This window comes from Fundulus heteroclitus, unplaced genomic scaffold (genome assembly GCF_011125445.2).
Source record: "Fundulus heteroclitus isolate FHET01 unplaced genomic scaffold, MU-UCD_Fhet_4.1 scaffold_120, whole genome shotgun sequence".
NCBI classification, from domain to species: Eukaryota; Metazoa; Chordata; class Actinopteri; order Cyprinodontiformes; family Fundulidae; genus Fundulus; species Fundulus heteroclitus.
Window position 1 is genome coordinate 166143 of NW_023396532.1, and position 27684 is coordinate 193826.

Consider the following 27684-nt stretch of genomic DNA (forward strand, 5'->3'; position numbering starts at 1 on the left):
GTTTTTCTTAAATTATTCATCCCCCTCGACAGATTTAGAATAAAATATTTAAATATTTTTAGAATTTAACCGTCTGTCTTCTCAGTTCAAGTTTTCATTTGTAAGAACTTTATAAATGTTCTCCTATTTTTTCCGTTTTAAAGCTCAGAATGAGAGATTGCTGCAAAGTTAACAACTCAGTGCAATCAGCTGGATTTCCTTAGACAGAAAACTTTGAATCAGTTGTTTTAATAAACTGAGTGAGTCTCACATGTTGACCCGTGTCCAAGTATTAAAGGAAGCGCTGATGGTCCAGATCATGTCAGACTGGAACCATGTCAGAGCGCTACGACGCCTACATGGTTCACATGGAGTGGAGATAACATCACCAGGAGAAATGTTTCCTGGAGGGATTATTATTATTATTCCTGGAGCTCCAGGCTGTGGACAAAACTGCAGGAACATGGAAGAAACTCATGAAAAACCTCATGAAGAAACTCATGATCTCATAAATGTTGTAATAATGTTTTGTGCAGCTCCTCATTAGTTCACTGGATCCACCTCATTAAAAACAGATTACCTGCTGTCAGCAGAGAAAGAAATTAGTTTACTAAAACTGTAATTTAATCACAAATTTTGACTTAAAATACAAAAGCTGTAATTTTTACAAATTGCACTTTTTTTTTAAACCTCACAGTTATTTGTCCAGTTTTCACAAGCAAGCCTCAGAGACATGAAACTTGTGGAACATTAGATAAGATCCAGTAACAGAGGAAAACGATTATTACAAATTAACAATAACTAAAAGAAAGACAACCTTAATTGTGGGTTGCTGAAAATGAGTAAAATTAACTTTTTTCTATTGATGGATTCAGATTTTAGTGATTTCTGACATCAATGTGATCAAAATCTGACATCAATCAAAATGACGACACGTCATTCTGATGTAAAATCGTCCCAATCTGACACTTTTAATGCAGTTTGTGCTAAGTTATAATCCTGTGAATTTATTCTGGTGTTTTTCATTTTTATAACAAAATGTTTAAAGGGGCCATGACAACAAATTTCATTTCTCTGAGGTTTTGAGGGATTAATATAATCTGTTGTGCTCTGATGAGGCCGTGTGAACGTCAGCAGTGAAAACCAAAGGAGCTCAGAGGCAGTCAGCTTTGTTGCTTTGATTAAAGACTTTATTCACTTTATTCTCCAAACAAATTTGAAACAAATCTTTCACTCATTTTCCCACGTTAGCCTTGCAAACAGAGGCTGCCTAAAACATGAAAAAATACAGCAAATTACTGAGCGACCTACACAGAGAATTCTGCCATCAGTTCTCTGGTTTCTAAAGAAAATGTCACTTCAGCTGGTGTCCTGTCCATCATCACAAGTCCATCCTGAAGCAGCAGGAACTCAGAGATCTTCAGTCTGACTCCAGCTAAAGTTCAACTCTCTGAAACTGAAGGACTTTTATGCTTCACTTAATGAAGCCACGTTTCCAAACCTGTGGAGGACGACACAGAAGATGCTGCTTGGCTCAGCCTACATGTGAGAGCAGACGTTCAGCATCATGAACTTCAACAAAGTCCATCACAGATCAAGTTAACAGACCAACATCTGAGCTCTATCCTGAGATTTACCACAACAAAACTAACTCCAGACTTTGATGCACTGGTAAAAAGGGAGACCAGCAGCACTGATCCTGCTGAAAGTGAACGTGATTTCACTATGATGTGGGAAAAAACACATTTGGAAAATAATTTGTACAATAAGCCTTGGATATTCATCCTTTACTGTCTGTTAAAGGGAAAACCTTTATGCAATGGCTTTACATGTTATTTTTAGTAGTTTACACAAATACTTCATACATCTGCTCCTGGCCCCGCCCCTCTGTCAGATTTAAGAACCCACTGTGGCCCACCAGTCAAAAAGTTTGCCCACCGCTGCCCTGGAGGAGGAGGAGGGTGAGGAAGAGGAGGTCAGCTTCCCTGTATCGGTAGAACAGGCAGTGAAGTCAGTTTGGTAGAAATTTATATTATTACCACAACCAAACCTTTTACTGAGGAGGAACATTTGGCCTGAAAAACAACAAGCTGGGGTTATTTTTAATGAAATCTGCAGCAATGTGAACTACAGGAAATGGTTTATACAGTGATGTCATTAACATTAAATGTGTGAATTATAATGGAAATCATTAATATCTAACAATATTACAAAATCAACAGTTAAACCTAAAACTGTTTATTATCAAATTCTTATATGGAAATCCAGTTTCTACAGCAGCTTGTAAATCATGTAATATTTAATAAAATGTAAAATATCAAACAACAAACATCTGTATCCAGCTCAGAGACACTGAGGCACCAAGCTTGATGAATTAATTTAATCTTCACATCCATATAATAAATATCTGATGAATTCATCACTAAAACTGAATCTTATCTATTTATTGAGAGACAGGCGACGGTCTGTGATCGTGACTAAATGAGGATTTTAAACAGCTTTGATCATCTGAGCTTCTGGACGAGGACTGATCCTGTTTAGCTGCTGCAGTTTTTACACTTTTGTTAACTTTCCTGAAATGTTTCTATTTGTCTACAGACACAAAAATATTAAAAACAACTTATTGTTGATGTTTCATCTCTGCTGACTGACCTCATGTTCATGAACATGAGAACTAAAACAAAGTAATTTTAATAACTCAGGGAGGATTTCTATTCATCAGTCTGATTTAAATTCAGTTCAGTTTAGAGAACAACTCCAAGAGCAAAGCTCAGGCATCAGTAACAACTTTGTGGAGGAATATAATTTCCTCATTGAAGCATCCTGGTGAAGCTGAGCAGCTATTAAGGTCTGGCTGCTGATAAACTCTCCAGATCAGCTCAGAAATGACCAATCCTCCACGTTTCCTTCACATCTCTGCCATCTAACTGACTACAGCTCCTTTTCTGTTGCTCACCTACTAATTTACCAGGTAGTTTCACTTTTACTGGGGCCTTACTTTCACAGGTCAAAGGTCATGGTCTGGGAGGTCTTTCCAGGTTTTCCAGGATTGTTAAAGGGATAAAGCAGATTAACTTTGTCCTTTGGTCACTGCTGGGAAATAAGGCAACAAATGTTTTCAAGAAGCAGAATAACTCAGAGATTTATGTCAACATCATGTTCTGGTCAGAGGACTGAGGTCAACATCTCAGCTGCTGCTGGAAGTCCCAGCCTCTACATGACAACCAGGAGGAGGTCTGAATGTTCGCTCACTGCTTCTAGATTTTATTACTTTTCATGTTTCCTGTCTGGTTATTTCAGGCATGAAGAAGCTGGTTGCCTCCATTTGCTCCACAGAAGGAAACCTCTAGATTGAATCTTAGTTTTATAATTTATTTAATTAAATCAGGACTTTCTCTGGTATCTAAACAGACACATTAATGAACTAGGAACCAGTGTTTAAATGACCTTTAACCTTTTACATTATTCTTGGTCACTGCATCTAAATTATGGAACGATCTTCTCTCCATATCAGAAAAACTCGGACCTGGAAAATTTACAATCTCTGCTGAAGACCCACTTCTTTGCTGTTGTCTGTATTTTATCCTGTTTACAACATTGTGGAAAAGCAGAAACTTCCTTTATAAATGTGATAAATAGATAAATGTGATTTAAAATAGAGCCATAAAGCCATCTACAACACATTAGTTTTGTATTTTAAATCAAAAATAAAAACAGAGAATCCAGCTCTGATCAGTTTTTCAAACCAGTAAAATCTGTTTGTTCATCTTTAAATCTGTTATTCAGGCAGAAAAACCCGAAGGAACAAAATAACAGTTTCTGTTTGGACCGGCTTTAAGACTGCAGTAGTTTACCATCAGTAATCTGACAACCTGACCTGTTAATGGATACAAACTAACAAAATGAAATCTATTCACAGGAGCACTGGTGCTGGAGTATCACAGCAGCCAACAACAAGGAAATGAGTCGCCTGGAGGTTTTCACAGAAGTTCTGAGGTTCCTGAAGGACGATGCTCTGAAAACCATCAAACACCATCCAGCAGGAGGAGAGATCTCAGCCTCTGACTTCACCTGGGTGCTGACTGTTCCTGACAGCTTGAAGGATCTTACTAAACGGCTCATGACAGAAGCTGCTGTTCTGGTAACATCATGATTTTAAGAGTCCAGCAGCTCTGAAATGTTCAGAAGACTCAGACTTTTTATTTCTCCTCCAGGCAGGTCTTGTAGGAGAAGACACTAAAGACAAACTGGTGTTTGCTCTGGAATCAGCAGCAGCTTTGGCCTGGTGTTTGAAGCCTCCACCTGATGGCTTCATCACACAGAACCACAGCAGAACCTCCCAGGATCAACCTCCAGAACCAGCAGGCGCTGGTACCAGCTGTAACGGTACTGTCTGGATCTATAAAGTCTGTCATACAAACATTCACCATAAAACAAGCTTTGGTCTGAATTATTAATGATCTGTTTGATCCTGTTGATGCTGATAACTTCTGTTAATATTTAAGTTTTTGTTAAATTTTTGTTCTAAATGTTTCAAAGCATCAATCAATTTATAATCAGCGATAAAGTGAGTAAATAAAAATCATAATTTAATCAATTACTAAAGTAATATAAAGATATCTAAACCAGTCTCTGTGTAAAAAGTTAATTTCCTTCCAAATCTAATAATAACCTCGATTCAAAAACCTTTTTTAGTTTCTGGAATAAATCTTTAAATCTCTGAGGAGGAATTTTGTTCCACTCTTGTTTGCAGAATATTTTTTAATTCAGCCTCATTGGAGGATTTTCCAGCAGGAGTCGATGTCTGAGGTTATTTCACAGCATCTTAGACTGATTTCAGTCCAGACTTTGACTAGGCCACTCTTTTATTAAACACCAGAGTCAGACTTGCTGCTATGCTTCAGTTTCTCTTGAACCATCAAAGACTTTCCCAGAAATCTTGGGGATCAATCAGACTTTTTATGGGATGGGTCTTTGTGTTCTTTTGGACCAGCAGTGGTTCTGGCCTTAAACTCTCCTATGGAGGCCATTTTAGCTCAGTCATTAGTATTTATCTTTAATTAAAGTTGTTTATATGTGTTTAACGTCTTCAGTTCATATATATTGATGTTCTGGTTCTGGCCACGGGGCGTTTGGGGTATAAATACGTGGGCTTAGGGAAGACCAGGATGCTGGTGGTGGTTCTGTGGTTTTCTACCAGTCTGTCAGTCAGTCAGGCGTCTGTCCAGCAGTTCTGCAGGAGTCCTAGCAGGAGAGGCAGCAGGAGACCTGGGACATGGACCTTGATGTTTGTCTGCTAACTGGGAATCAAACCGACACACAGAGCTGCATTTGGATTTGGACTTCTGTACTGAGTCAACCATAACCCCCATAATGCATCAGGAGATTATCTGAGTTACATTTGCCTTTAGGTTGGAGGCCGATCAGCTGGAAAGTTTGCCTCTCCCTCATTGTGTCTCACAGACGTAACGATTTCTCAGGCAAAGCAGGGAGAGACGAGGAGAACTGAGAACTGGACCGAGGCTTTATTAGGAACCACAGACCACTAAATAACTTGCTGTCTCCATGTTCAGAGCAGCCATTGTTCTCCTGTAGTTTACTCCCAGGCTCCCCCTGGTGGTGATAATGAACATAATCACGTTGCATTCACAGCATCATGTTTTAGTAGATATAACAGAGATCTGAACACTACAGTTTCTCCCCTGTAGACTGAACATTAACTCTGTTTTAACATAAGTTCTTGAAGCTGTTCTCCATTTCTTTAAGTCCAAACGTTGAGCAGCTCTAATATTTATCTTCAGATGCTCCACGCCTCTTGAACTCTGAACAGTTCCTGCATCAGTCCTGACTTTGCTGCCTTTCCTCAACAGCAACACTTTCTGTGTCCGTTACATCACTGAGTGGATCAGATGAGCAATCCCAGTTTAATGCAGCATTTGATGCAACATCTTCTGGAATCCCACACTTCCTTTCTGCCTCCAACGTTTCATTCACACGTCTCTTAACACATGTTCCATTTACCATCAGCATGTAAGTTACAGGAGCCAAAACATCAGGAACTGCTGCATCAAGCATTTCTCTCCCTGCTGTAGTTTCTCAGCAGGACTGACTGACCCACAGAGAAGCTCCTGAGTTTCCTTTGGTCCTTTGAGCTCTTTGGATGCTGTGCTGGTTGGGAAACCTGAGAGAGCTCTGGTTTAAGCAGAGAAAACCTGGTCATGGTGCCGTCACCACAGACAGGTGTGGAATGAACTTTCTATAGAAACTCAGCAGAGAGAGAAAGGATTTCAGTTCTGTGATAGTTGTAGGTCCAGCTGCTTCAGCTATGGCTTCATTTCTCTTTCATTGGGTGAATTCCCTCTGCATCAGTAAAATGTCCAGCTATGAGACACTAGGCTGGAAGAACGCACATTTTCCTGCTTTAACCCTCAGGTTGAGCTTCTTTAACCTCTAACGCCTCTTCCAGGTTTCTCATGTGGCTTTTGGCGTCACGTCCTGTGATCAGTTTATCATCCAGATAACAGAGAACACCATCTAAACCCTGAAGAACCTGCTCCATCAACTCCTGAAACATGGCAGGAGCTCTTGTAACTCCATCAGGAAGTCAGTTTACTGAACAACCTTCTGTGTGTTAATATCCATGTAGTGTTCAGCTCTACCTGCTGATCTGCCTGTCATAGATCCAACTTTGTGAAGTTCTCACCTCCAGCTGGTTGTAAATAGATCCTGTGGTTCTGGAATAGGATCCTGATCCACTTCCAGCAGAGGGTTGATTGACTCTTTATAATCCCCACAGATCCTGACTGATCCACTTCAGGAATGTTCAGTGTGGGTGTCGCCCGTTCACTGTGATCAACAGGAGTTATAACTCCATCTGCTTCCATCTGGATTAACTGAGTTTCAGCAGCTTCCTGAAGGGCATAAGGGACAGAACCGGGTTTATAAACTAGGTAATGGTCCCTGGTATCACTTGTAGCTCTGCTTTAAAACCAGTGACCTTGCCTAGAGCTCACATACCTCTGAGTATCTGTTCCATAACTCCTCTAAACTCTCAGTAGTTCCTCCGTTTACAGGAGACCAATCCAGCTTAAGCTGTTTTATCCAGTCCCTTCCAGGAAGGCTGGACCATTTCCTTCTACTAGCAGCAGGTTCAGTGTGAGATTAGTGCCTCTGCAGCTCAGTCACAGTAAGTTTACCTTTCAGCCTCAGTGACTGTTGGCTCTAAGGTTTTAGTTCACAGCTTCAGCTTTTTAAATTTACTCTTGTACGGTCTCTCAGATTCCACAGAGACAGTAGCTCCTGCTTCCATCTTCAGCTGCTTCCCATTAACCCTTACATTCACATAACAAGGTTTATCAGTTTCTGCTCCACATTCATGACAAATTTTTGCTTTTCCATTTTTTCCAGTGAACAGTTCAACACTAAAGTTAATGTTTGGTTCTGATTCACAAAGTCTGGAACAGAGTTTTTCTTTGCAGAACTTCCCTTCTTTCATCTTGACACGTAGAGCTGTCAGCTTCTCTGGAGGATGGTGGATGTCCTGAACATGTTCATGTGTCCTTGTGTCCATCCCTTGTGATCCATCGTTGTCCTCTTTCTGGACTGGAACCACTTCTGATGAGGCTCTAGATGTCTGGTCCAGTCTGCTGGCTTGTCTTGTTGCCTCTCTGGTCGGGAACAACAAGCTTTTCCAACGTGTCCTTTCTTCTGACACCCTCTGCATTCTGCTTCCCTGAAGCAACATTTATCTGCTGAGTCACTTTTTAGTAAATCTGTAACAAACCTTCCTGGTTGCTTCTCTCTTTGTAGTCTCTGATCTGGAAATGGAAGGTGCTCTGACAGATCTGTGACCATTGCTCTGCATTTTGCTTTGTTCCTTCATGGACCAATCCCTGATCATAGCTGACCTGGCAACCCAGATTGATAATGTGTAGCTCTCCACGTTCTGCACATTAATCTGGACCTGCTGGTTCTGATCCATCAGATCCATTCAGGGAAAGGAGGAACATTCAGCAGAAGGTCCTGAGCTGATTGGTCAAAGCGACACCTAGTGTCCGCCTACCAAAGGTTGGTTTTAGCCATGATTAGCGCTAAAACTCAATTAATGTGCCAACATTTTTGTCCTGAAGCTAAATAAAATGTTAATGTTCCTTAAACCACCTTTGATCAACAGCTGTCCAGCTAAAACAAAAGCCAGCAACTCAAAGCCTGACATCCCACAAAGTGTCTGAGCCCAAATAAATGTTCAGTAAAGTCCAAACTCAGTACGCAGCTACAGCCAGAAATAGAAATGATCATCAAACAGCTTTATTGACATTAAGCAGAAGCTAAATGACATCACTGCCATGTTGGTTCAGCAGCATCAGAGCTCTGTGTTTCCTCCAGAAAACATCCTGTTGTTGATGGAGACCCTCTTCACTACAAATCATTAAAGGTATACTATGCAACCGGGGTTGATTTTCCAGCGAGGCTCCCCCCAGAGGGCGAAAGTAAAAGTGCACTGTCGTAAAGATGCTCAGCTGTTCTGGTTTCTCCGTCAAGCCAGGCACGGTTGTTTTGAGCTTAGCAGACAAGCGAACGCAACGAAAAGTGGAAAAAACGGCAGTACAAACAATGACTAACACAGTGAAGGTATGAACATCAAGCTTCCCGCAGCGCTATCTTGGCGAGGCGGCCGCCTCGCCAGTTTTATTATTATTATTATTATTTTTTTATGAGACGCTACCGCCACCGCCTCGCCAAGCCGCGGCCGCCGCCTTGCCGCGGTAGCGTCTCGCCAACATAAAAAAAATAAAATTAATAATAATAATAATAATAATAATAATAATAAAACTCGATATGCTTACATGTTTATTTGACGTTAACACGCGGTTCTTTGTTGTTGCTTTCGCGCGTGCATATAGTGAATGGCAGGGCAAAAACACATGGAGTTCTCGCCCTAAAGTGAGACTTCTGTGTGTGCGGGCCGTGAGCTCTTGCAATTGCAAGTGCGGTATTTCCCCCACAGACCCCCAGGGCGGCCGAGAAAACCTTTGTTTGACCTGAAATGACTCATTTAATCATCCAAAACGGTATGGAACACCTTAATTAACTGAAAAATGTTGCATAGTATGCCTTTAATCAGAGCCTCTGAGAACCTGGAGGATAAAAAATCCAACTGGACTGTTTGCACTTTCTAGAACAATCCACCAGGGGGCAGCCTAGAGACCTTGTAGCTGCCAGCATTTACCATCAGAGCTGAGTTTTCTCAGAGCTAAAAGTTTTCTGTCTGAACATTTTGGAAACTAATACAGAATTACACATGAATATATGGATAAAATTAACAACTGGCCAGTCATTAAAAATGAGGAAAAATCACTACAAACATTTTCCCTGTTTTTTAAGTGATGCTTAAATCTGACATAACATAATGACACAGATGGAAGAACTGGATTTACCATCAAATATGAGGAACTTCATCCTAAAACTGCCAAATAAAATGAGAAATGGAGAAATGTGGGCTGAGACGTGCAGGAGAAAAGAGGTCAGAGAGTTATTCACTGATCTTGTTGCTTTCATTGATAAACAAGTTAAAGTTGCATCTGATCCATTTATTATTATCCTGGACCAACAACAGACCAACTCTAAAAACACTAACAGCAGCTTTACAAAGCAGAAGAAAACAGGAAGCAGTTTTATTACAAATGTTACTGCAGTGAAGAATGAATGAATACCTGGAAATAAGAGAAAGTCCAAAACCCACAGATGCTTCTACTGACTGCTAAATAGTATTATAAGTTAAATAAGAATCCAAAGAGAGTGAAATTTATTAAGGAAAATTAATGTATTTTGTTGTTTAAAACTGGGACACATGAGCAGAGACTGCAGAGGTCTTCAGGACGGTTCTGGACGTCACTGAGGACATCTCAGTGTCCACATTGACCAGGAAGCTGCAGGATGGTCCTCCACACGTCCACAGCATCCTCTGAGTACTACCTCCACAATGACTCCAAGCTGTAGCCATATCAGGATGATGATGATGAAGATCACTCAGTCCTTTCTATCATTGCTGTCCAGGTCAGGAGTCCAGAAACTAAGACAACTGAGCAGATTTCTGCATTTCTGGACCCGGGCAGCAGAAACACATTTTACACAGAAAGTTTGACCAGAAAACTGCTGTTGAAAGACAAAATAACAAAGATTCAGTTGTGAACAACGGGACATAAAGACATTATGAGAACAAACATCATCTCTGGTCTACAAGTAGCAGCACTTGATAAAAATGGTTTCATTGAACCTCCAGACGTTACGACACAATAAATAATTCCTGTTTCAAGGTGGAACGCTCCACAACTGGAGGATGGAGACAAGTGGCCGTACCTGCAGCTCCACAACATGGATGCTGATGGAGGATTGCTGATTGGCAGAGAAGCTCCTAAAGTAAAGGAGCCTTGGAGCTGATGAAGAGTCAGGACGAAGGCCCAGATGCAGTCTGGACCAGAGCTGGACGGGTCATCAATGGTCCACTTCAGAGTGAGAGGAACCAGACAGGCTGCCCTGCTGCCACTGCTACCAGGATTTCTGCTGAACATCTGGAAACAACGTTGACTGAACAATAACATCATGACTTCAATGAGAAAACATCACCAGAGCAGATTGAAACGTCCAGAGAATAAATTTCTGAATATTATGAACAACACAGAACAATGAACTGATGGACATTATTGGACTGACTTCCCCTTTAAAGCTGAAAACTGCATCTAACCAGTGAACCTCTGGACTGCAGAGCAACGTCTTCAAGGCTGGAAGAGAAAGTTTGACAAGAAGAGCTTCAAGAAGGATTACATCTCATTAATGGAGGACCTGATCTGTGATGGATCTGCTGAAACTGTTCCTGATGATCCCTGAATGGACGGTGGAGGAAAAGTCTGGTATCTACCCCACCATGGTGTTTATCAGCCAGAAAAGACAAACTGGTTGTTTGTGATTGAGCTGCAACATTTAAAGGGATTTCTCTGAACCAGCAGCTGTTAAAGGACCGGACCATCTCAGCTGTGGGACTTCTTCTAGCTTTAGACAAGAGTCCATTGCAGTTCTGGTAGATGTTTCACCAGGTCCATGTTCCAGAGAAACAGATAAACTTCCTTCACTTCCTCTGGTGGCCTGATGGCGACACTTCACTGATTCCCGAAGAATATCTGATAAAGTCCATCTGTCTGGAGCCGTGTCCTCTCTGAGCTCTGCAGATTATGCAGGAAGAAAACCAGCAGGAGACAAATCCCAGCAGTTTCCAGCTGAAGTGGTCGATACGATCCAGCAGGATCTGGATGATGGTTTAAAACCTCTGAGGAAGAGGAAGCAGTAACATTTATTCAGGATTTTAAAGCTCTCTGCAGTAAAGGAGGATTCAGGCTCTCCAGGCGGCTCAGTAACAGCCGTGCAGCGCTGCAAACATCTCAGACAACAGAGCACAGGAAACGTTGGAGATGGATGGAGATGAGCTTCCAGTGCAGCTGCTCTTGGACTGCAGTGATTCCCTCAAAGTGATGCATTCAGATCCAGAAGCTCACTTCCAGAGCGCTCCATAGAAGAAGGGGAATCCTGTCAGCAGTGAGCTCACTGATCTCCTGGGATTTCTGCTCCCTTCATCATCGCTGCCAACCTGCTGCTACAAGAGCTCTTCAGGAGAAACCTGGGCTGATGATGCTGTTCTCCATCATTTCTCCAGACCATGGACCAGCTGGATGATCTGGAGAGGAGATCAGAGATTAAAGTGGATCGTTGCATGAAGCCTAAAGACTTTTGTCCTGTTCTAGCACAGCTCCTCCACTTCTCTGATGCCAGCCAGGTGGGACAAGCTACAGTTTCCTGTTTAAATCACAAACTGAGCATCATGATGGCCTCACATTCCTCCTGGGAAAGACCAGAGTTGCTCCAAGCAGACGACCATCCCTGGTCTGGAGCTCACTGCAGCTGTCCTCTCTGTTCTCATGGACCAACTGCTTCATGGAGAGTTACATCTGAACCCTGAGACCTCTGTTTTCTGGACTGACAGCACCTCCGCTCTGAAATACATCTGCAGTGAAGCAAAGAGGTTCATAGCTTTACTGCTAGCAGAGCGTCCATCATCAGAGAAGCTGCACCAGCGGACCAGAGGAGAGATGTGAGCTCTGAAGACCATCCAGCAGATGAGGCATCAGGAGGGATGAGAGCGGAGGACTTCTTGGAGCTCAGCAGATGGATTAATGGTCCTGAGTTCCTGTTTGAGTCTGAAGACAAACGGCCTCAGCTGGATGTGAGGAACGATCCACTTCCTGTTGATGGTTCTGAATAAAAAGGATGTGACTGTCAATGCTGCTGCTGAGAAGATGAAAAGCCCTGCCAGATGTTTCATCTCCTACTTTTCATCCTGGGTGTAGCTGAAAACATCTGCAGCTTGGTTTTTAAAGCTTAAAGAACTCCTTAGATCTCCGTCTCAGAGAAGAAAAGAGTTTTCTGCCAGGATGTATCAGTCAGGAGACGATGGAAACACCAAAGAGCAAAAGGTGTCACCAGAGATGCAGCAGTTTGAGACCTGCTGAAAGGACAGCATTTAACTCCTGGAGATCTGGATAAAGCATTTTATTTTTCAGTTTGAACAACATCACAGGTTTGGAGCTGAAATCTTTTCACTCAGAGCCAACAAGAGCGTCTCTGAAGACAGTCGCCTCTACAGACTTGATCCAGAGGTTGACATGGAGTCCTCAGAGTGGACGGACGTCTCCAAGGAGCAGCATCACCATCAGAAACTAAACATCCTGTCATCCTGGGGGAGGACATGATGAGGCAACATTAACTCAGCGTTACATTCACTGTCTGCTTGGTGATGCAGGAACAAACCACATGTTGTCCAGGCTGGTCAGAGATGCTGGATGATCAGAGAAACTCTGCTGCAGGAGAATCCTGTCTGATTGGGTCACCTGCAGAAGAACCAGAGGAAAGATTTGGATCAAAAACGGCCGATCTGCTCCAGAAAGAGTAACGCCAGACAAAGCTACATTTCCAGATGCTGGAGGAGATTATTTTGGCTCCATTGATGCTAAAAGATGCAGAAGTCTTGTCAGCAGGTATGGAGGTATATTTACAGACTGACCAGCCGTGCTGCTCATTTAGAGGCTTTTAGTCTTGATGCTGATTCCTGAATTAATGCGATCAGAAGATTCATCTGTAGACGTGGTCCAGTCTCCTCCATCAGGTCAGATTATGGCACCAATTTATGGAGCTAACAGAGAACTGAAAGAAAGTCTGGCTGCTTTAAACCGGGACAAAATCCACCAAACTTTGGTCCAGGATGGCATAAACTGGCATTTTAATCCACCTGCAGCCTGACACCAAGGTGGCATCTGGGAGCTCCTGATTCACTCAATCAGAAGTGAACTCACCTGAGTTTAAAACAGCAGGTTGTGGATGAATAAGCATTGCTGACTGTTTCTGTGAGGCTGCAGCCATCTGTAATGACCCATTACTCAGGTCTCTGATGATCCAGAAGATCCAGAAGTCCTCACAGCAGATCACCTCCTGATATTAAAGGCAAACCTGTTACGCCACCTGGACTGTTAGAAAAGACCTTAACCTGAGGAGATGGAGACAAATCACATTAGAGCATTTTATTGTCTGTAAATAAAATAACATTTTGTTTGTACTATATTTTTTTAAAATGTTTCTTCTTTCTATTAATGATTATTCAATTTTTTACCTATTATTTATTTCTCAATAAAGTTGTTACTTAAGCTGAACCTTTAACCTGTCAGACCAGGGTTAGCTGCTGCTGTAACTTACATCTGCAGCTCTACAGAGAGATTTCTATCTATCCATCGATTATCTATACCTATTTATCCGTGCAGGGCTGTAGGTCTAATTCTTCTACATTTCAGCAAACATTTCAGTTTTCATTCTTCATCAACTCCAATCTCTCCCTGAGTCTCAGATTTCAGAGTTAAATGTTTATGTTTAAATGACATTTCTTAAATGGAGCCTCATCTCAGGCCTCAGGGCTTTATTATCAGACGTAGCATCACCTCCTCTAACACTGAATCATGACACCTTCAGCATCTTTTCCTCCAATATCTGTCAAAGACGCGTCACTCAGACAGAAAAACTCTCCCTGTCCATTTTTACTGCATTAGTTCACCTTCTAAGGTTGGTCTGATGGAGCTGCTTTGACTCAGAGTCACTGATCTGGAAACTTCTTCAGAGTTTTCCAGCATCACAGACTCTGGTGACAGAGATGGTGAGAAATAAACCGACCTAAAAACCTCCAGCTGAGCCTGAAGCTGAAAACACTGAACATGTTTCATCCTGCAGCTCAGTGAGGTTTCTGTGTTTGAACAGATCCAGCAGGAGGTCCAGAACCAGGAGAATCCAGAGTTCTGCTGGAGAACCAGAACCAAGATCAGGTGGCAGTTCACTTTAAGAAGGAACCAGGAGGAACCAAAGTTCTGCTGGAGACCAGAAACCCAGACAGGAAACGGTACCTTGTTGTCGACTGTGCAGGTAAATGTTAAACACAGTTATTTAAATGTTTATTGACAGACGAGCTTTAAAGTCTTTGTTCACACTAAGAATCCAGATAAATGAGGATTGATGTAAACTTTTAGATTAATGTTTGCTGGGTGTGAGTTTGAATGTGAAATAAGTTGTTTTCTGAGATTTCTCCTTTATTCTGTTTTATTCTCTTCTTGTTTGTCAAAAGATAAAACTGTTCGTTTCACTGTTCATGAAGTCCTGGAAGGAGGAGCCTTGAAGAAGCTGGACAAGGAATTTAGACTGTATCTGGGAATGGAAAAATTCTATGTGTTCCTCGGAGAAATTTTCTCTGAAGTCTGGATAGAATATGAACTAAACTTCCCCAGAGAGGTTCGGAAAATGATGTCTGAATTTGCTTGTGTCAAATATTTAGATGAAGATGTTCAGATCAGCTGCCCAGATACCCTGAGAGAAACAGCTCAGAGAGAGAAAGACATTGAAACGTTCTTTGCTTCAGTGGAAGGAGCTTCCTGGGAGGATGGAGTCATCAAAATCTCCAGAGACAAACTGAGGTCTTTCTTTGATGACATTCTGCAGGAAATCACAGAGGGTATCAGAGACGTATTAAATAAAAACTCCAACGTTGGGTTTATTGTGTTAGTGGGGGGCCTTGCTGAGAGCCAGATGCTCCGTCAGTTCATCACTGATCAGTTTGGACATCAGTATAAAGTCCTGTGTCCTCTTAGACCCCAGGAAGCGGTCCTGAAAGGAGCCGTAGAGTTGGGGAGAAACCCAGAGTTGGTCCAGTTTGATTGAATTGTTTTTACTGAGAATCATTTTCTGTTTTTGTTGCTGTGATTTATTTCCATAAACAGTTTTTAGCAAAGGAAATGTTGTTAAAATGTGTCAACATGTAGTTTTAATCCCTGATTTTTGGTTCTACAGAAGAAAATATTTATCTTTATGGAGGACATCGCTGATGGAAGAATGATTTACTGTAGTCTATAATTCAGAGCTGATTCTGTGGTAAATCAGTGGATTCTAGTATAAATACCTGATGATGAGAATAAATAACTTTATAAACAGAGATGCTGGTCCAGTTATTAAAAATATAAACCCAGTTCCAGTGAAGTTGGACGTTGTTTAAAATGTAAATAGAAATAAAATATGATTTGAAAATCCTTTTCAGCTCATGTTGAATATGCTACAAAAACAAGATATTTAATGTTCAAACTGATAAACTATTGTTTTTTTTTAGCTAATATTGTTCCTCTGAGCCCTGCAACACGTTCCTAAAAGCTGAACAGGTTCTGTTTACCACGGTGTTGCTTCACTTTTCCTTTTAACAGCCAATAAGCTTCTGGGAGCTGAGGACACTGATTGTTGAAGCTTTTAGGAGGAAATCTTTCCCATTCCTGCTTGATGGACAACTTCAGTGTCTCAACAGTCGGGGGGTCTCTGTTGATTTATTTTGTGCTTCATGATGAGCCACACATTGTCAACAGGAGACGGGTCTGGACTGCAGAACCGTCTAGAACCTGGACTCTTTCTCTACGAAGCCACGCTGTTGTAACAGGAGCAGACTGTGGATCAACGTTGTCTGGCTGAAATAAGCAGGACGTCCCTGAAAAAGACGTTGCTTGGATGGCAGCAGATGTTGCTCCAGAACCTGGATGTAGCGTTCAGCAGTAATGGAGCCTTCACAGATGTGCCAGAGCAGCAATTAAACAGTCGTGCATAAAGCTGCACGGTGGAGGCATTGGTGCTGTTGGAAGACCGTGAAGATGGAGAATTAGAGGAAACGAGGTTTCAAGGATCAGATATTTCCTGGATGATGATGGTGATGAAGATGGCTAAGATGATGCATCCAGTCAGTCTGGATTTTATCCATCTTATCAACTTCTACAGATGTTCAGTTCTGCTGAATCCAGCCCAGATCTACCAGAATCTGTTCCTGTTCTAATGACCTGATAACCTCATCAGAGAAGAAGTTCTAAAGATATAATCAGGGAGACAGGAGACAAAGAAAGTAAAATCCTGACATTCCTTCAGTCATTGATGCTGTGTAGCTCAAGAACTGGACCCTCCAGAACCACACTGATGATCTCTGCTTCTGTTCCTCTGACAGCAGTTTAATCCCCTTAGATAAAACAAGTCACATGACCTCTTTATGGATCCAATAAACAGACAAACTGAAGTTTAACATGAAAATCTCTCTTTAATATCTGAGCCCAGTGGAAAATAAAAGGACTTCAACACATTAATTTAACATCTGAGTCCAATAAAAGAAAAAAACCCGACTGTAACGACTCTAAAAAGGAACAAACCCAAACAAAACATTTAAGCCCATATTCCTAAAAATGCTGATTTTATTTCAGCTGATGATAAACACTAAAGCCATGATGGAGCCCAGAAGCAAGCGGTCCATCTAGAACCTCTTCAGTCGTCCACGATGCTCAGCAGCCCGCTCAGCTTCAGCCTGCAGGCCAGCTCCTCCTCTCTGCTCGCCAGGATCTGACGCTCCAGGTCCTGCAGCCTCCGAGCCAGCGGTACCGGAGGCGCTTTGGACCAAGAAGGCCCGTCCACACGCTGATCCAGCTCAGGCCTCTGGGAGGACAAGAAGACCAGAACTAACAGAATAAGCCCAGGAGAAGAAGAAATGAAGGTAAGAAAGGAGTGGTGAGGAGGAGAGGAGACCTGCGTGGCTGCAGCAGCGTCTTGGGTCCGGCCTGAAGGAGCAACCTTCATGGTGGTCGGTGAGGACAGCAGGGTGGAGGACGGCATGAAGAGCGGAGTGGACAGATGGTCCAACGGGTCGCCGTCCAGCCAGCGCCTCAGCTGCTCCAAGCTCCTGCACAGACGGAGCATTAACGTGGTACCAGAACCTTGGAGAACCGTTCTGGAAACTTTATCACAGCTGCAGGACAGAAACTTAAACCTCTAAACGGGTTTTTATCTCAGATTCCTGCCTGTCCCCTTCACCTGATCCAGATGCAGCTCTGAGAAGTCAGAACCATCTTGGTTCTGGTTTAGGATACAAGTCCACTTCTTTGAGAATCTGATCAAATAAAAGCCCCAGGAGGAGGTTTATGAGACCCAACGGACCTCTGTACTGAACAGCTTCATGCAGAGATCGCTCCAACCTCCGTCTGCCACAGAGAAGATCCAAACTCTTCTAACCCAACAGAACCTCCCTGGAAGGTTCTGCTGTTCAGATAATCTTCATTTTCTCTCTGAGGATTTGTTTAAAGACAGAAAACGGTGGAAAGCTCGACTTCCAGCTGTAGGAGAAACCAGAGCATCTTCAGATCCATCAGACCCACAGGTCATCTAGTGGTTCTGATCCGGCTCAGACCCACAGGTCATCTTGTGGTTCTGATCCGGCTCAGACCCACAGGTCATCTGGTGGTTCTGATCCGGCTCAGACCCACAGGTCATCTTGTGGGGGTGCTGTGGGAGTCCGGGGCGTTTCTACAGGTTATATTTGTACGATGACTGTAAAACGAAGGTCTTTCTGTGAACTCCTGACTGAGATCTTTCATCTCTGGAGGATTTTCTCCTCATTTCCATTAAAACAGAAAAACATCAGAAGTGAAACCTGCAGAAAGATCTGAGGTCCGTTTGCAGAGGAACCGACACTCACTGCAAAAACAAACTAAAAGTCAGTAAAATGTTCTTGAAATGAGTTTGTCCTTGATTTCAGCAGCTAAATAAGATGATCGGCCAATGGAATGAGTATTTTGACCTTTAAAAGAAGATAATTAGATAAACTGCACTTGAAATAAGACGATGGAGATGAGTTGTTCCTCTTTTAGGAGCAAAAATCTTATTCCACTGGCAGATCATTTAAACTTGCTGCTCAAATCAAGGACAAATTCCCTCATTTCCAGAAAACTTTCCTCTTAGTTCCCTTTCTGCAGTGCAGTCAGCAGATTTTACTGATCTCTACCTCTTGCTCTCAGCCTGTTCTTCCTCCAAGCTTTCCAGGACCTTGTGGGCCAGCAGCTCCTCTGCTGAGGGGCTGTGAGTGACGTCCAGACGGGGCCTCGGGGCCCCGGGGGCCTCCACCGAGCTCTGGAACAACCTCTGTCTGGGAGACGGAGGCGGCGCGCAGGGAGCCTGAGTCGCTCTGAGGGGAAACAGGGAGGAAAATAAAGAGTCTGGCTTCTTTAATCAAGTCAATATTTACACTTTAAATGCAGAAGAAGAGAATAATTAAAGTCTGGAGGAAAGTCATTTCTCTGTTTCATCATCAGCAGGGGGTCCAGACTTTATGAAACACTCGAGAACACAGAAAATGTATTTTATTGTTCCTACCTGATCAACTACAAAATAAACTTGTAATATTTTCATTAAAAAATTAAAGCAGTCAGATTTCTGCAGGAAAACCTGAAACAAGTTTCTGATTATTCTTTTGGGCTCAATAGAAACTGACAGAAATAAATATATTTATCTATTCTGAGCAGCGAGAACCAGATTTGGGTCACGCTTTCTGTAAAAAAATGTTTAACAAACTTTAAAAAATTAATTAAAATCTGAGTAAATTAAGGAGAAAGCAGAACTCCTGGGTATCAGAGGATAAATACTTTGTGTTGCACCAACATTTAATGTTTTAAGAAGGTTTTAATTTGTCGGTGATTATTTTGCCTTAATTAAAACTAAAAAGTCCCCGGGGCCGCACTCTGGACCCCTGATCCTCAGCAGCAGATATTCTTTTATCTCCAAGCAGCAGCTTTGTGAAGGTTGTGGAGAACCAGCAGCTCTGGAGGCTTTGTTCCAGAAAGCGTGTTGCTGTGGAGCAGCAGAGGTCAGGACGACTGACGGACGGATCCTAATGCTCCTCTCTGCTTTATCTCCTCTTCTAAAGTCAGCAAGGTGGAAAACTAGTGTCTGTGAGGCTGTTTGGAGCAAAGAATGAGTCCTTCAGCCTCGCTTTGATCTCTTTTACAAACCCTGAAGCTGCTGGAAACATCTCTGGTATCAAAGAGGAGGATCTGAGCAGCTTCCTCACCCGTCCCTCTCCTGCTGCTGCTGCTTCTCTCTGTGGGTTTTTTCCACGGCCTGCGTCCACTCTTCAGGAGGTCTGAAACCCTCCAGAGAAGCTGTGGGGAAGTAAACCAGGATCTCGCCGTCCTCGGTCACTGTGTCTTTAAAAAGGAGGAAAACAGAGTTTATTTTAGGACACGTGAAGACCTGAAGGGACATTCACAGAATACATCCTGATTAAAGCTCCTGATTTCTTTCTGTTCAGTTCAGCAGCTGGAAGGAGAGATGCAGAGAGGAAAAACCGAGGCATGGATGGTCAGCTGCACGGCTGGCTGGACATATGTGGGTAAACGGGGTCAAAGGTCAAAAATAAGAAGCATAAAAATATATTCCTATAAAAATGGTCGACTCTGAATGACCTTCAGGAGGTCTGAGGAGAGACTGGTCCTCTTTAACAGACCTCAGGAAGGTTTGGCTGTCTAGAAGAAAAGCTTCAGGAGGTGAGAGGAGGTTCTGGACCGCATGTTTGGGTTTTTACCTCCACAGGCAGGAGGTCCGGGCGGCTGCCAGTCTTTCAGTTTGTGGTCCATGAAGATCAGCACAACATCCTCCCAGGGAATCTGAACCCCCGCCTCTTCCAGGTCAGTGCTTCCATCAGCTGGGCTGGATCGGGGGGGGTCGGGGGTGTTGAGCCTGAAGTCGGACCCTTTCCAGAAGGTTCTCCAGCCGGGACATGAGGAGCGGCTGACTGTGACGTGAAGCTGGGATCTTAGCAGCGTAACCAAAGATGGAGGAGCAGAGATCCGGCCAGCAGTCTGAGAGCAAAGAGCAGCTAAATAATCGCAGTCTTGATGTGACTCGCTGCATTTCTCCTCCTGGTTGGTCTCCTACCTGCAGCAGGTGTCTCCTCCCACTCTGGCAGCAGCAGACTGAGGATAACGCCACGCAGCCAGGAGAGATGCTGCGCAGAGTTCCAGCCCAGATGAGGGACCAACGCTCGGGTCTCCGGCTGACTGAACTCGGCGGGGGGCCACGACAGGCCGCAGAGGTCCTGGGAGGAGACTCTGTGGGCAACGTGAGCCAAGACGGCGTTATAGAGCCGGACGACAGGCGCTGCTTCCTGCCAGGGAAGCCGTGCGGCCGCCCGGTTCTGGAGGTTGGAGAAAACTCTGGGCCAGAACTCCTGGCTCAGACTGGCCTCCATGAGCTGCACCAGGGTTTGACAGGTGAGAGAGGGAGGGGGGGTGGAGAGCGGGCCAGCAGCCAGCGGACGGCCTGGGTCAGCTGCAGATGGAGAGGAGAGGAAATGTTCTGAGGAAACATGTGAGGACTGATCAAACCGCCTCATGGTGGAAAACGTCTGTTTGCTGCAGCCAAAGACTGAAAGCCAACGATTCAGACACGTTCCAGCAGCTTTGGGTTTTATTCATCTTACCTGCTTGGATCCCTGCAGATCACTGGTTGAGTCTGGGATGAAGACCAGCATGTACTCTGAGATCAGCTCTTCCTCCATCAGAGCTGCAGCATCAGGGCTGATAGACAAGAGAACATCAGAAAAAACTAAAACAACGTTCCACCGACTGAAAACGTCTTCATACGGTTCTGGTTCTGATCAACTTCCTCTAGTTTGTGAGGGAGAAGAAAACTGTGACTATGAGAGAGACTGCTGGTAACAAAGATGGATGGAAGATGAACGGGTAGCACACATGAATGAGTGGATGCATGAAGGAGGGACAGATGGAAGGAGGCATATAATTATCAGTCAATGTGTGGACAGAGACAAGAATTCATGGCAGGAAGGATGGACGCATGGAGCCATGGCTGCACGTCTGGATGGAAACATGGAGGACGGCTGTCATCAGTCACCTTCCTCCAGCAGCACCGTGGTGCAAAGGCACCAAGACGACCAGAGGCAGCGGCTGTTCCAGCTGTTGATCTGCTGCAGCTGTTTGAGCTGAAGCAGAGCGGAGAGCAGAGAGACGTCCTGCTCCTCCTGCAGAGCTCCATGACGGGGAGGGCAGGGAGCAGCATGATGATGGCCCTGGTACCGCTGAGCTGACAGCACTCCTCCGCTCTGGACAGACCGGCTTCAGTCAACGGACCTCTGGAAGCCTGGGAGACACAGGAGGAAACTACTCAGCTGATCGATTTACAACATTAAATGAGAGGAGAAAAAAAATGTGGCATTTTAACTGCAGATGATTCTCCCTCCTGAGTCACAGCTCAGGAGGGAGAATCTGTCTACAGGACAAGTATATGTGATGGACTGCATGAATCTCAGCTTTATGGAAAACTGACAAGAAGAAATCTGGAAGAATTCAATTCAATTTAATTTATATAGCGCCAATTCATGAAACATGTCATCTCAAGGCTCTTCACAAAGTCAAAATCAATCAGATTATACAGATTGGTCAAAAATGTCCTATATAAGGAAACCAGTTGATTGCATCAAAGTCCCGACAAGCAGCATTCACTCCTGGGGAACCGTAGAGCCACAGGAAGAGTCATCTGCATTGTACATGGCTTTGCAGCAATCCCTCATACTGAGCAAGCATGAAGCGGCAGTGGGAAGAAAAACTCCCCATTAACGGGAAGGAAAACCTCCGGCAGAACCGGGCTCAGTATGAACGGTCATCTGCCTCGACCGACTGGGGTTACAGAAGACAGAGCAGAGACACAACAAGAGAAACAAAAAAGCACAGAAGCACACATTGATCTAGTAATCTGTTCTACATTAGATGGTAGTAGCAGGTGAGCCGTCTTCCCTGGATAATGTCACAGTTAACAGAACGCCAGACCTACATTTTCATGCAGTTGCATAATTTACAGACTTTTTGAAGGAATTTCAATTCTAAACTTAAGCTTAAATCACTTTAAACCAGGGAGTTGCCTTTACTCTTGTGAATAGGAATTAGATTCCTGTAAATTTATATAACGTTTTGAAAAAGAAAAGTTTCAATATCTGGCCTTAATGTATTGGATCAGGTCACCAGTCGAAAAGCCAAACATTTAAAAATGTGTATCAATGTGCATCTGTGAAGTATCGTGTATCCAGAATAAAATATATGTATCAGGTTATTACATCAACACATTTGGAATAGATTTTATTTCTATGCCAGTAAGTGTCATGTTTGTTTACCGGTGTACTCAGGACGCGCACACGGGACTGAAGGTTCTTAAAGAGTTTTATTACAAGAGGTTGCTGGATGGTGGGTGATGAAGTCCAGAGGGTTAGGGTTGCAGAGGATCAGAGACGTAAGTGATGATAGGAGCTGACGGCCCGGAGCTAGAGTCCATAACAACCAAAGTGGCCAGGAAGCACAGTAGGGAGAGCACAGTAGCAGTTCTCAGGAGACACTGTGGTTCAGAGCAGCGCATCTCCTGGGCGGCTAGTCAGGTTAGCAGTTCTGAAGAGACACCAAGACACAGAGCAGAAACTTCTCCAGGGAAACACAGAGGGCAACAGTCCTTAGAGTGACTGGCTGGACTAACCTTAACGAGAGGAACAAATCTTCAAAGGCAAAACAAAGACTGGCATGGAGAGGTGGTGACTGAAGACGGACCGGCACAAGAGTGAGACAGAGGGAGGCTTAAATAGGGAGACTAGGAGGTGAAATGCATCTGACTGATTACCAACAGGTGTGACTAATGGCTGTGGGAGGGAGAGCTGGGTGAACTACAAAACAAGAAAGAGGCCAGACAACTTAAACCATGACACTACCCCCCCCTCAAGGCCGAACACCGGACGGCTCAGAACCTCTTACCCTGGGTGGGGGGAGGGGGTCTCAGGACGGCGGGCACGAGTCAAAACAAGAAACCAAGGAACCAAAAGGTCAAGAACACTGGGAAACCAAGGGGCTAGAGAACCCTGGGGAAACCAAGGGGCTAGAGAACCCTGGGGAAACCAAGGGGCTAGAGAACACTGGGGAACCAAGGAACTAAAGAACACTGACGTGCCAGACCACAACCAGTGCGCGGCACATCAGGAAAAGGCACGAGCGCTTGACAGCGCCGGGGGAAAGAGCGAGCGCTTGACAGCGCCAAAGGGAAGGAACGGGCGCAACACAGCGCCAAAGGGAAGGAACGGGCGTACACAGCGCCAAAGGGAAAGAACGGGCGCACGACAGCGCCAAAGGGAAGGAACGGGCGCACGACAGCGCCAAAGGGAAGGAACGGGCGCACGACAGCGCCAAAGGGAAGGAACGGGCGCAACACAGCGCCAAAGGGAAAGAACGGGCGCACGACAGCGCCAAAGGAAGAGAACGGGCGCACGACAGCGCCAAAGGGAAAGAACGGGTGCACGGCAGCGCCAAAGGAAGAGAACGGGCGCACGACAGCGCCAAAGGGAAGGAACGGGCGCACGACAGCGCCAAAGGGAAGGAACGGGCGCAACACAGCGCCAAAGGGAAAGAACGGGCGCACGACAGCGCCAAAGGGAAAGAACGGGTGCACGGCAGCGCCAAAGGAAAAGAACGGGCGCAACACAACGCCAAGGGGAAGGAACGGGCGTACTCAGCGCCAAAGGAAAGAACAGGCGCACCACAGCGCCAAAGGAAAAGAACGGGCGCACCACAGCGCCAAAGGGAAGAACAGGCGCACCACAGCGCCAAAGGGAAGAACAGGCGCACCACAGCGCCAAAGGGAAGAACAGGCGCACCACAGCGCCAAAGGGAAGAACAGGCGTACCACTGCGCCAAAGGGAAGAACAGGCGTACCACTGCGCCAAAGGGAAGAACGGGCGTACGACAACGCCGGAGGGAAGAACAGGCGCACGACAACGCCAGAGGGAAGAACAGGCGTACTGAAAACACCAGGGCTCAAAACACATGCTGGAGCACGACTGGCATACAGAAACGCCAGGGGAACCCGCCGGGGCGTGCGGGAAACGCCGGGGCTTGGGGAAGAGAACGCCGGGGCGTGAGGGAAGCAGGAACATCTAAAACGCCAGGGAACAAGAACGGAGGGCGTACTAACACGCCGGGGAGGCGAGGGCATCCTAACATGCCGGGGAACCAAGAGTCAGAGGGCGTCCTAACACCCCGGGGAACCGAGAACAAAAGGGCATCCTAACACGCCAGGGAACCGAGAACAAAAGGGCATCCTAACACGCCGGGGAACCGAGAACAAAAGGGCATCCTAACACGCCAGGGAACCGAGAACAAAAGGGCATCCTAACACGCCAGGGAACCGAGAACAAAAGGGCATCCTAACACGCCGGGAACCGAGAACAGAGGGCGTCCTAACACACACCAGGGGTGCCCTGAAATCTAAAAACCAGGATACAAAGGCGTTCTAACACGCCGGGGAACCAAGAGGTCTAAATTCAAGAAGACCGAGGAACAAGAAGGCCAAAAACTAACTAAGGAAGCTCGAACTAGCCAAAGCTAAGGAGCGTGAAACAGCTCATAATCAGGGGTCAGAAGTCTAAGCAAGCGCTAGGAACTAAGGAGTGCTGGAACCTAAGGAGCGCTGGGACCAAAATAAAGAATCAAACCAAGAACCAGAAAAATAAAGGCAAGACAAGAAAACTAGGTCAGGGATAACACCACAAAGAAAAAGTATAGTAAAAAACTACGAAATCAAAACAAAATACTAAGCAGAACTATGGGACTAAAGCTAAACTCGAAATTAAGGCAAAACAAGAAAACTAGGACATGAACAATCATACTAACGTGAAGAGCAGAGAACTAAAGCTATAATGAGAAAGCAAAGCTAAGCTAGGAAACTAAGGCAAAATCTAGAACCCTAGAACAAAGCAGGAAAAAACAAAAGCCAAAACAGAGACTAAGAACTCTAAGAAAACAAAGAACCCCCTAAATAATTCCAAACTGAGGAATTCTTAATCACACAAAACTAAGCCGAGCTTTAACAAAATAAAACAGAAAGCACTGGCCTTAGGGCGCAGGCAAAAACAGCTGCTAAGCCACAAAGAGTCCTCGAGGAGGTCGACCAGGCCGAGGCAGGCGGCGAAGCAGCATCGCCCGACTAAACCCTCGAGGAGGGCGGCCCCGACGAGGCAAAGTCAAGCGGCCCGGAGACCGCGGTCGGCGGCTCCGGCCGAAGAGAAAAGTCAAAAGCGGGCGCCGTGGTGGACGGCCCCGACGAGGCAAAGACGAGCGGCCCGGAGTCCGCAGTCTGTGGCTCCGGCCGAGCAGGAAAGACAGAGGCGGGCGCCGTGGTGGACGGCCCCGCCGAGGCAACGTCCAACACCTCGGGGACCGCAATCGGCGGGCCCGGCCGAGTAGGCGAGTCTGGATCGGGCGTCGTGGAGGACGACCCCGACCAGAAAAACAAAGAACGGAAATAATGTCACCAATCATGGGCTGAGGTAAAGCAACTCCCTCGGCGACCTGAAACTGAGACAGAGCAGCTCCCTCGGAGGCCTCGGGCCGAGGCAAAGCGGCTCCCTCGGAGGCCTCGGGCAGAGGCAAAGCGGCTCCCTCGGAGGCCTCGGGCAGAGGCAAAGCGGCTCCCTCGGAGGCCTCGGGCTGAGGCAAAGCGGCTCCCTCGGAGGCCTCGGGCTGAGGCAAAGCGGCTCCCTCGGAGGCCTCGGGCTGAGGCAAAGCGGCTCCCTCGGAGGCCTCGGGCTGAGGCAAAGCGGCTCCCTCGGAGGCCTCGGGCTGAGGCAAAGCGGCTCCCTCGGAGGCCTCGGGCTGAGGCAAAGCGGCTCCCTCGGAGGCCTCGGGCTGAGGCAAAGCGGCTCCCTCGGAGGCCTCGGGCTGAGGCAAAGCGGCTCCCTCGGAAGCCTCGGGCTGAGGCAAAGCGGCTCCCTCGGAGGCCGGCAGAGCGGAGCCTTCGACGGCCGGCAGAGCGGAGCCTTCGACGGCCGGCAGAGCGGAGCCTTCGACGGCCGGCAGAGCGGAGCCTTCGACGGCCGGCAGAGCGGAGCTTTTGGCGGTCGGCTGAACCCTCTCCTCGGCTACCTCGAGTGCTACCGGACAACAGGCTTCAGTGAGCGCCGCAGGGCTACAGGCTTCTGAGGGCGGATCCCCCTGGACCCCCTCTCGGGATTTGAGCGGCAGCGGGTCCTTGGAAGCCTTAACGCGCCGAAGTAACCGGCTTCTTCGCCGGGAGGAGCCAGACGGGGAAACGGAGGCGGTCGGAGGGGTAGCAGTTGGTCCACAGGGAAGAAGGTCGTCTCGGTCACCATAATAGAAACTCCACAGCTCGTCCTCCTCGACGTGTGGAGCTCTGATAGGTGGAATGATGAGTCTCACTCGAGGGGCCAGCTGAGAGTCATGGAGGTGGTGACCGAGACGACGTGTGGCTAAGCGGCTTCTCCTCCCGTACTCCGGAGTAGCCGTGACAACCCCCACGTGGACCATCTGGGTAGTGGAGTCTACCTTACTTGGAGGCGCAGCGTTCCGGCTTGAAGCCATCTTGGCATACCTGTCCTTCATCTGACGCTCACACTCCATCACATAGGCGATGATCTCCGGGTCGTCAACTCCAGCAGGTAAGCCCCACATGGCGCCTGAGTACACCTTTTGGCCGGTCCGTGCTGTCATGTTTGTTTACCGGTGTACTCAGGACGCGCACACGGGACTGAAGGTTCTTAAAGAGTTTTATTACAAGAGGTTGCTGGATGGTGGGTGATGAAGTCCAGAGGGTTAGGGTTGCAGAGGATCAGAGACGTAAGTGATGATAGGAGCTGACGGCCCGGAGCTAGAGTCCATAACAACCAAAGTGGCCAGGAAGCACAGTAGGGAGAGCACAGTAGCAGTTCTCAGGAGACACTGTGGTTCAGAGCAGCGCATCTCCTGGGCGGCTAGTCAGGTTAGCAGTTCTGAAGAGACACCAAGACACAGAGCAGAAACTTCTCCAGGGAAACACAGAGGGTAACAGTCCTTAGAGTGACTGGCTGGACTAACCTTAACGAGAGGAACAAATCTTCAAAGGCAAAACAAAGACTGGCATGGAGAGGTGGTGACTGAAGACGGACCGGCACAAGAGTGAGACAGAGGGAGGCTTAAATAGGGAGACTAGGAGGTGAAATGCATCTGACTGATTACCAACAGGTGTGACTAATGGCTGTGGGAGGGAGAGCTGGGTGAACTACAAAACAAGAAAGAGGCCAGACAACTTAAACCATGACAGTAAGCAGGTTTGGCTTAAATAAAAAATATTGGTGACGTTTTTGCTGTGGTTTGAGTTTAAATCAGTGAAATAAAACTTACAAACAAGAAACATATCAGTAGTTTTAAAACAGTGCAGAATAAATAGCGTCATTTGGTG

General features: G+C 45.8%; 2 protein-coding genes and 1 long non-coding RNA gene across 4 annotated transcripts; 1 reads left to right on the forward strand and 2 right to left on the reverse strand.

Moving 5' to 3' along the window:
* Positions 1-3908: 3908 nt before the first annotated feature.
* Positions 3909-16895, forward strand: LOC118558290 (heat shock 70 kDa protein 12B-like). Its single transcript, XM_036128799.1, has 5 exons — positions 3909-4120; positions 4194-4365; positions 14329-14490; positions 14690-14853; positions 16842-16895. The coding sequence occupies exons 1-5, from the start codon at positions 3941-3943 to the stop codon at positions 16893-16895; spliced, it is 732 nt and encodes a 243-aa protein (XP_035984692.1). The 5' UTR covers positions 3909-3940.
* A 1666-nt stretch (positions 16896-18561) lies between these two features.
* On the reverse strand, positions 18562-20074 carry LOC118558282. Its single transcript, XR_004928279.1, has 3 exons — positions 19988-20074; positions 19475-19610; positions 18562-18592 (listed from the first exon to the last, which is right to left on the reverse strand). It is a non-coding gene; the product is annotated as an uncharacterized LOC118558282 (long non-coding RNA).
* A 1-nt stretch (position 20075) lies between these two features.
* LOC118558281 (germinal-center associated nuclear protein-like) lies at positions 20076-21418 on the reverse strand. 2 transcript variants are annotated; one of them, XR_004928277.1, is made up of 4 exons: positions 21316-21418; positions 20885-20981; positions 20341-20733; positions 20104-20264 (listed from the first exon to the last, which is right to left on the reverse strand). XR_004928277.1 is itself a non-coding variant. In XM_036128792.1 (2 exons), the coding sequence occupies exons 1-2, from the start codon at positions 20795-20797 to the stop codon at positions 20104-20106; spliced, it is 618 nt and encodes a 205-aa protein (XP_035984685.1). In that variant the 5' UTR covers position 20798; the 3' UTR covers positions 20076-20103. The 2 variants fall into 2 exon arrangements, 1 of the variants encoding a protein (XP_035984685.1); XM_036128792.1 differs by lacking the exons at positions 20885-20981; positions 21316-21418 and having other exon boundaries at positions 20076-20264; positions 20341-20798.
* Positions 21419-27684: the final 6266 nt, after the last annotated feature.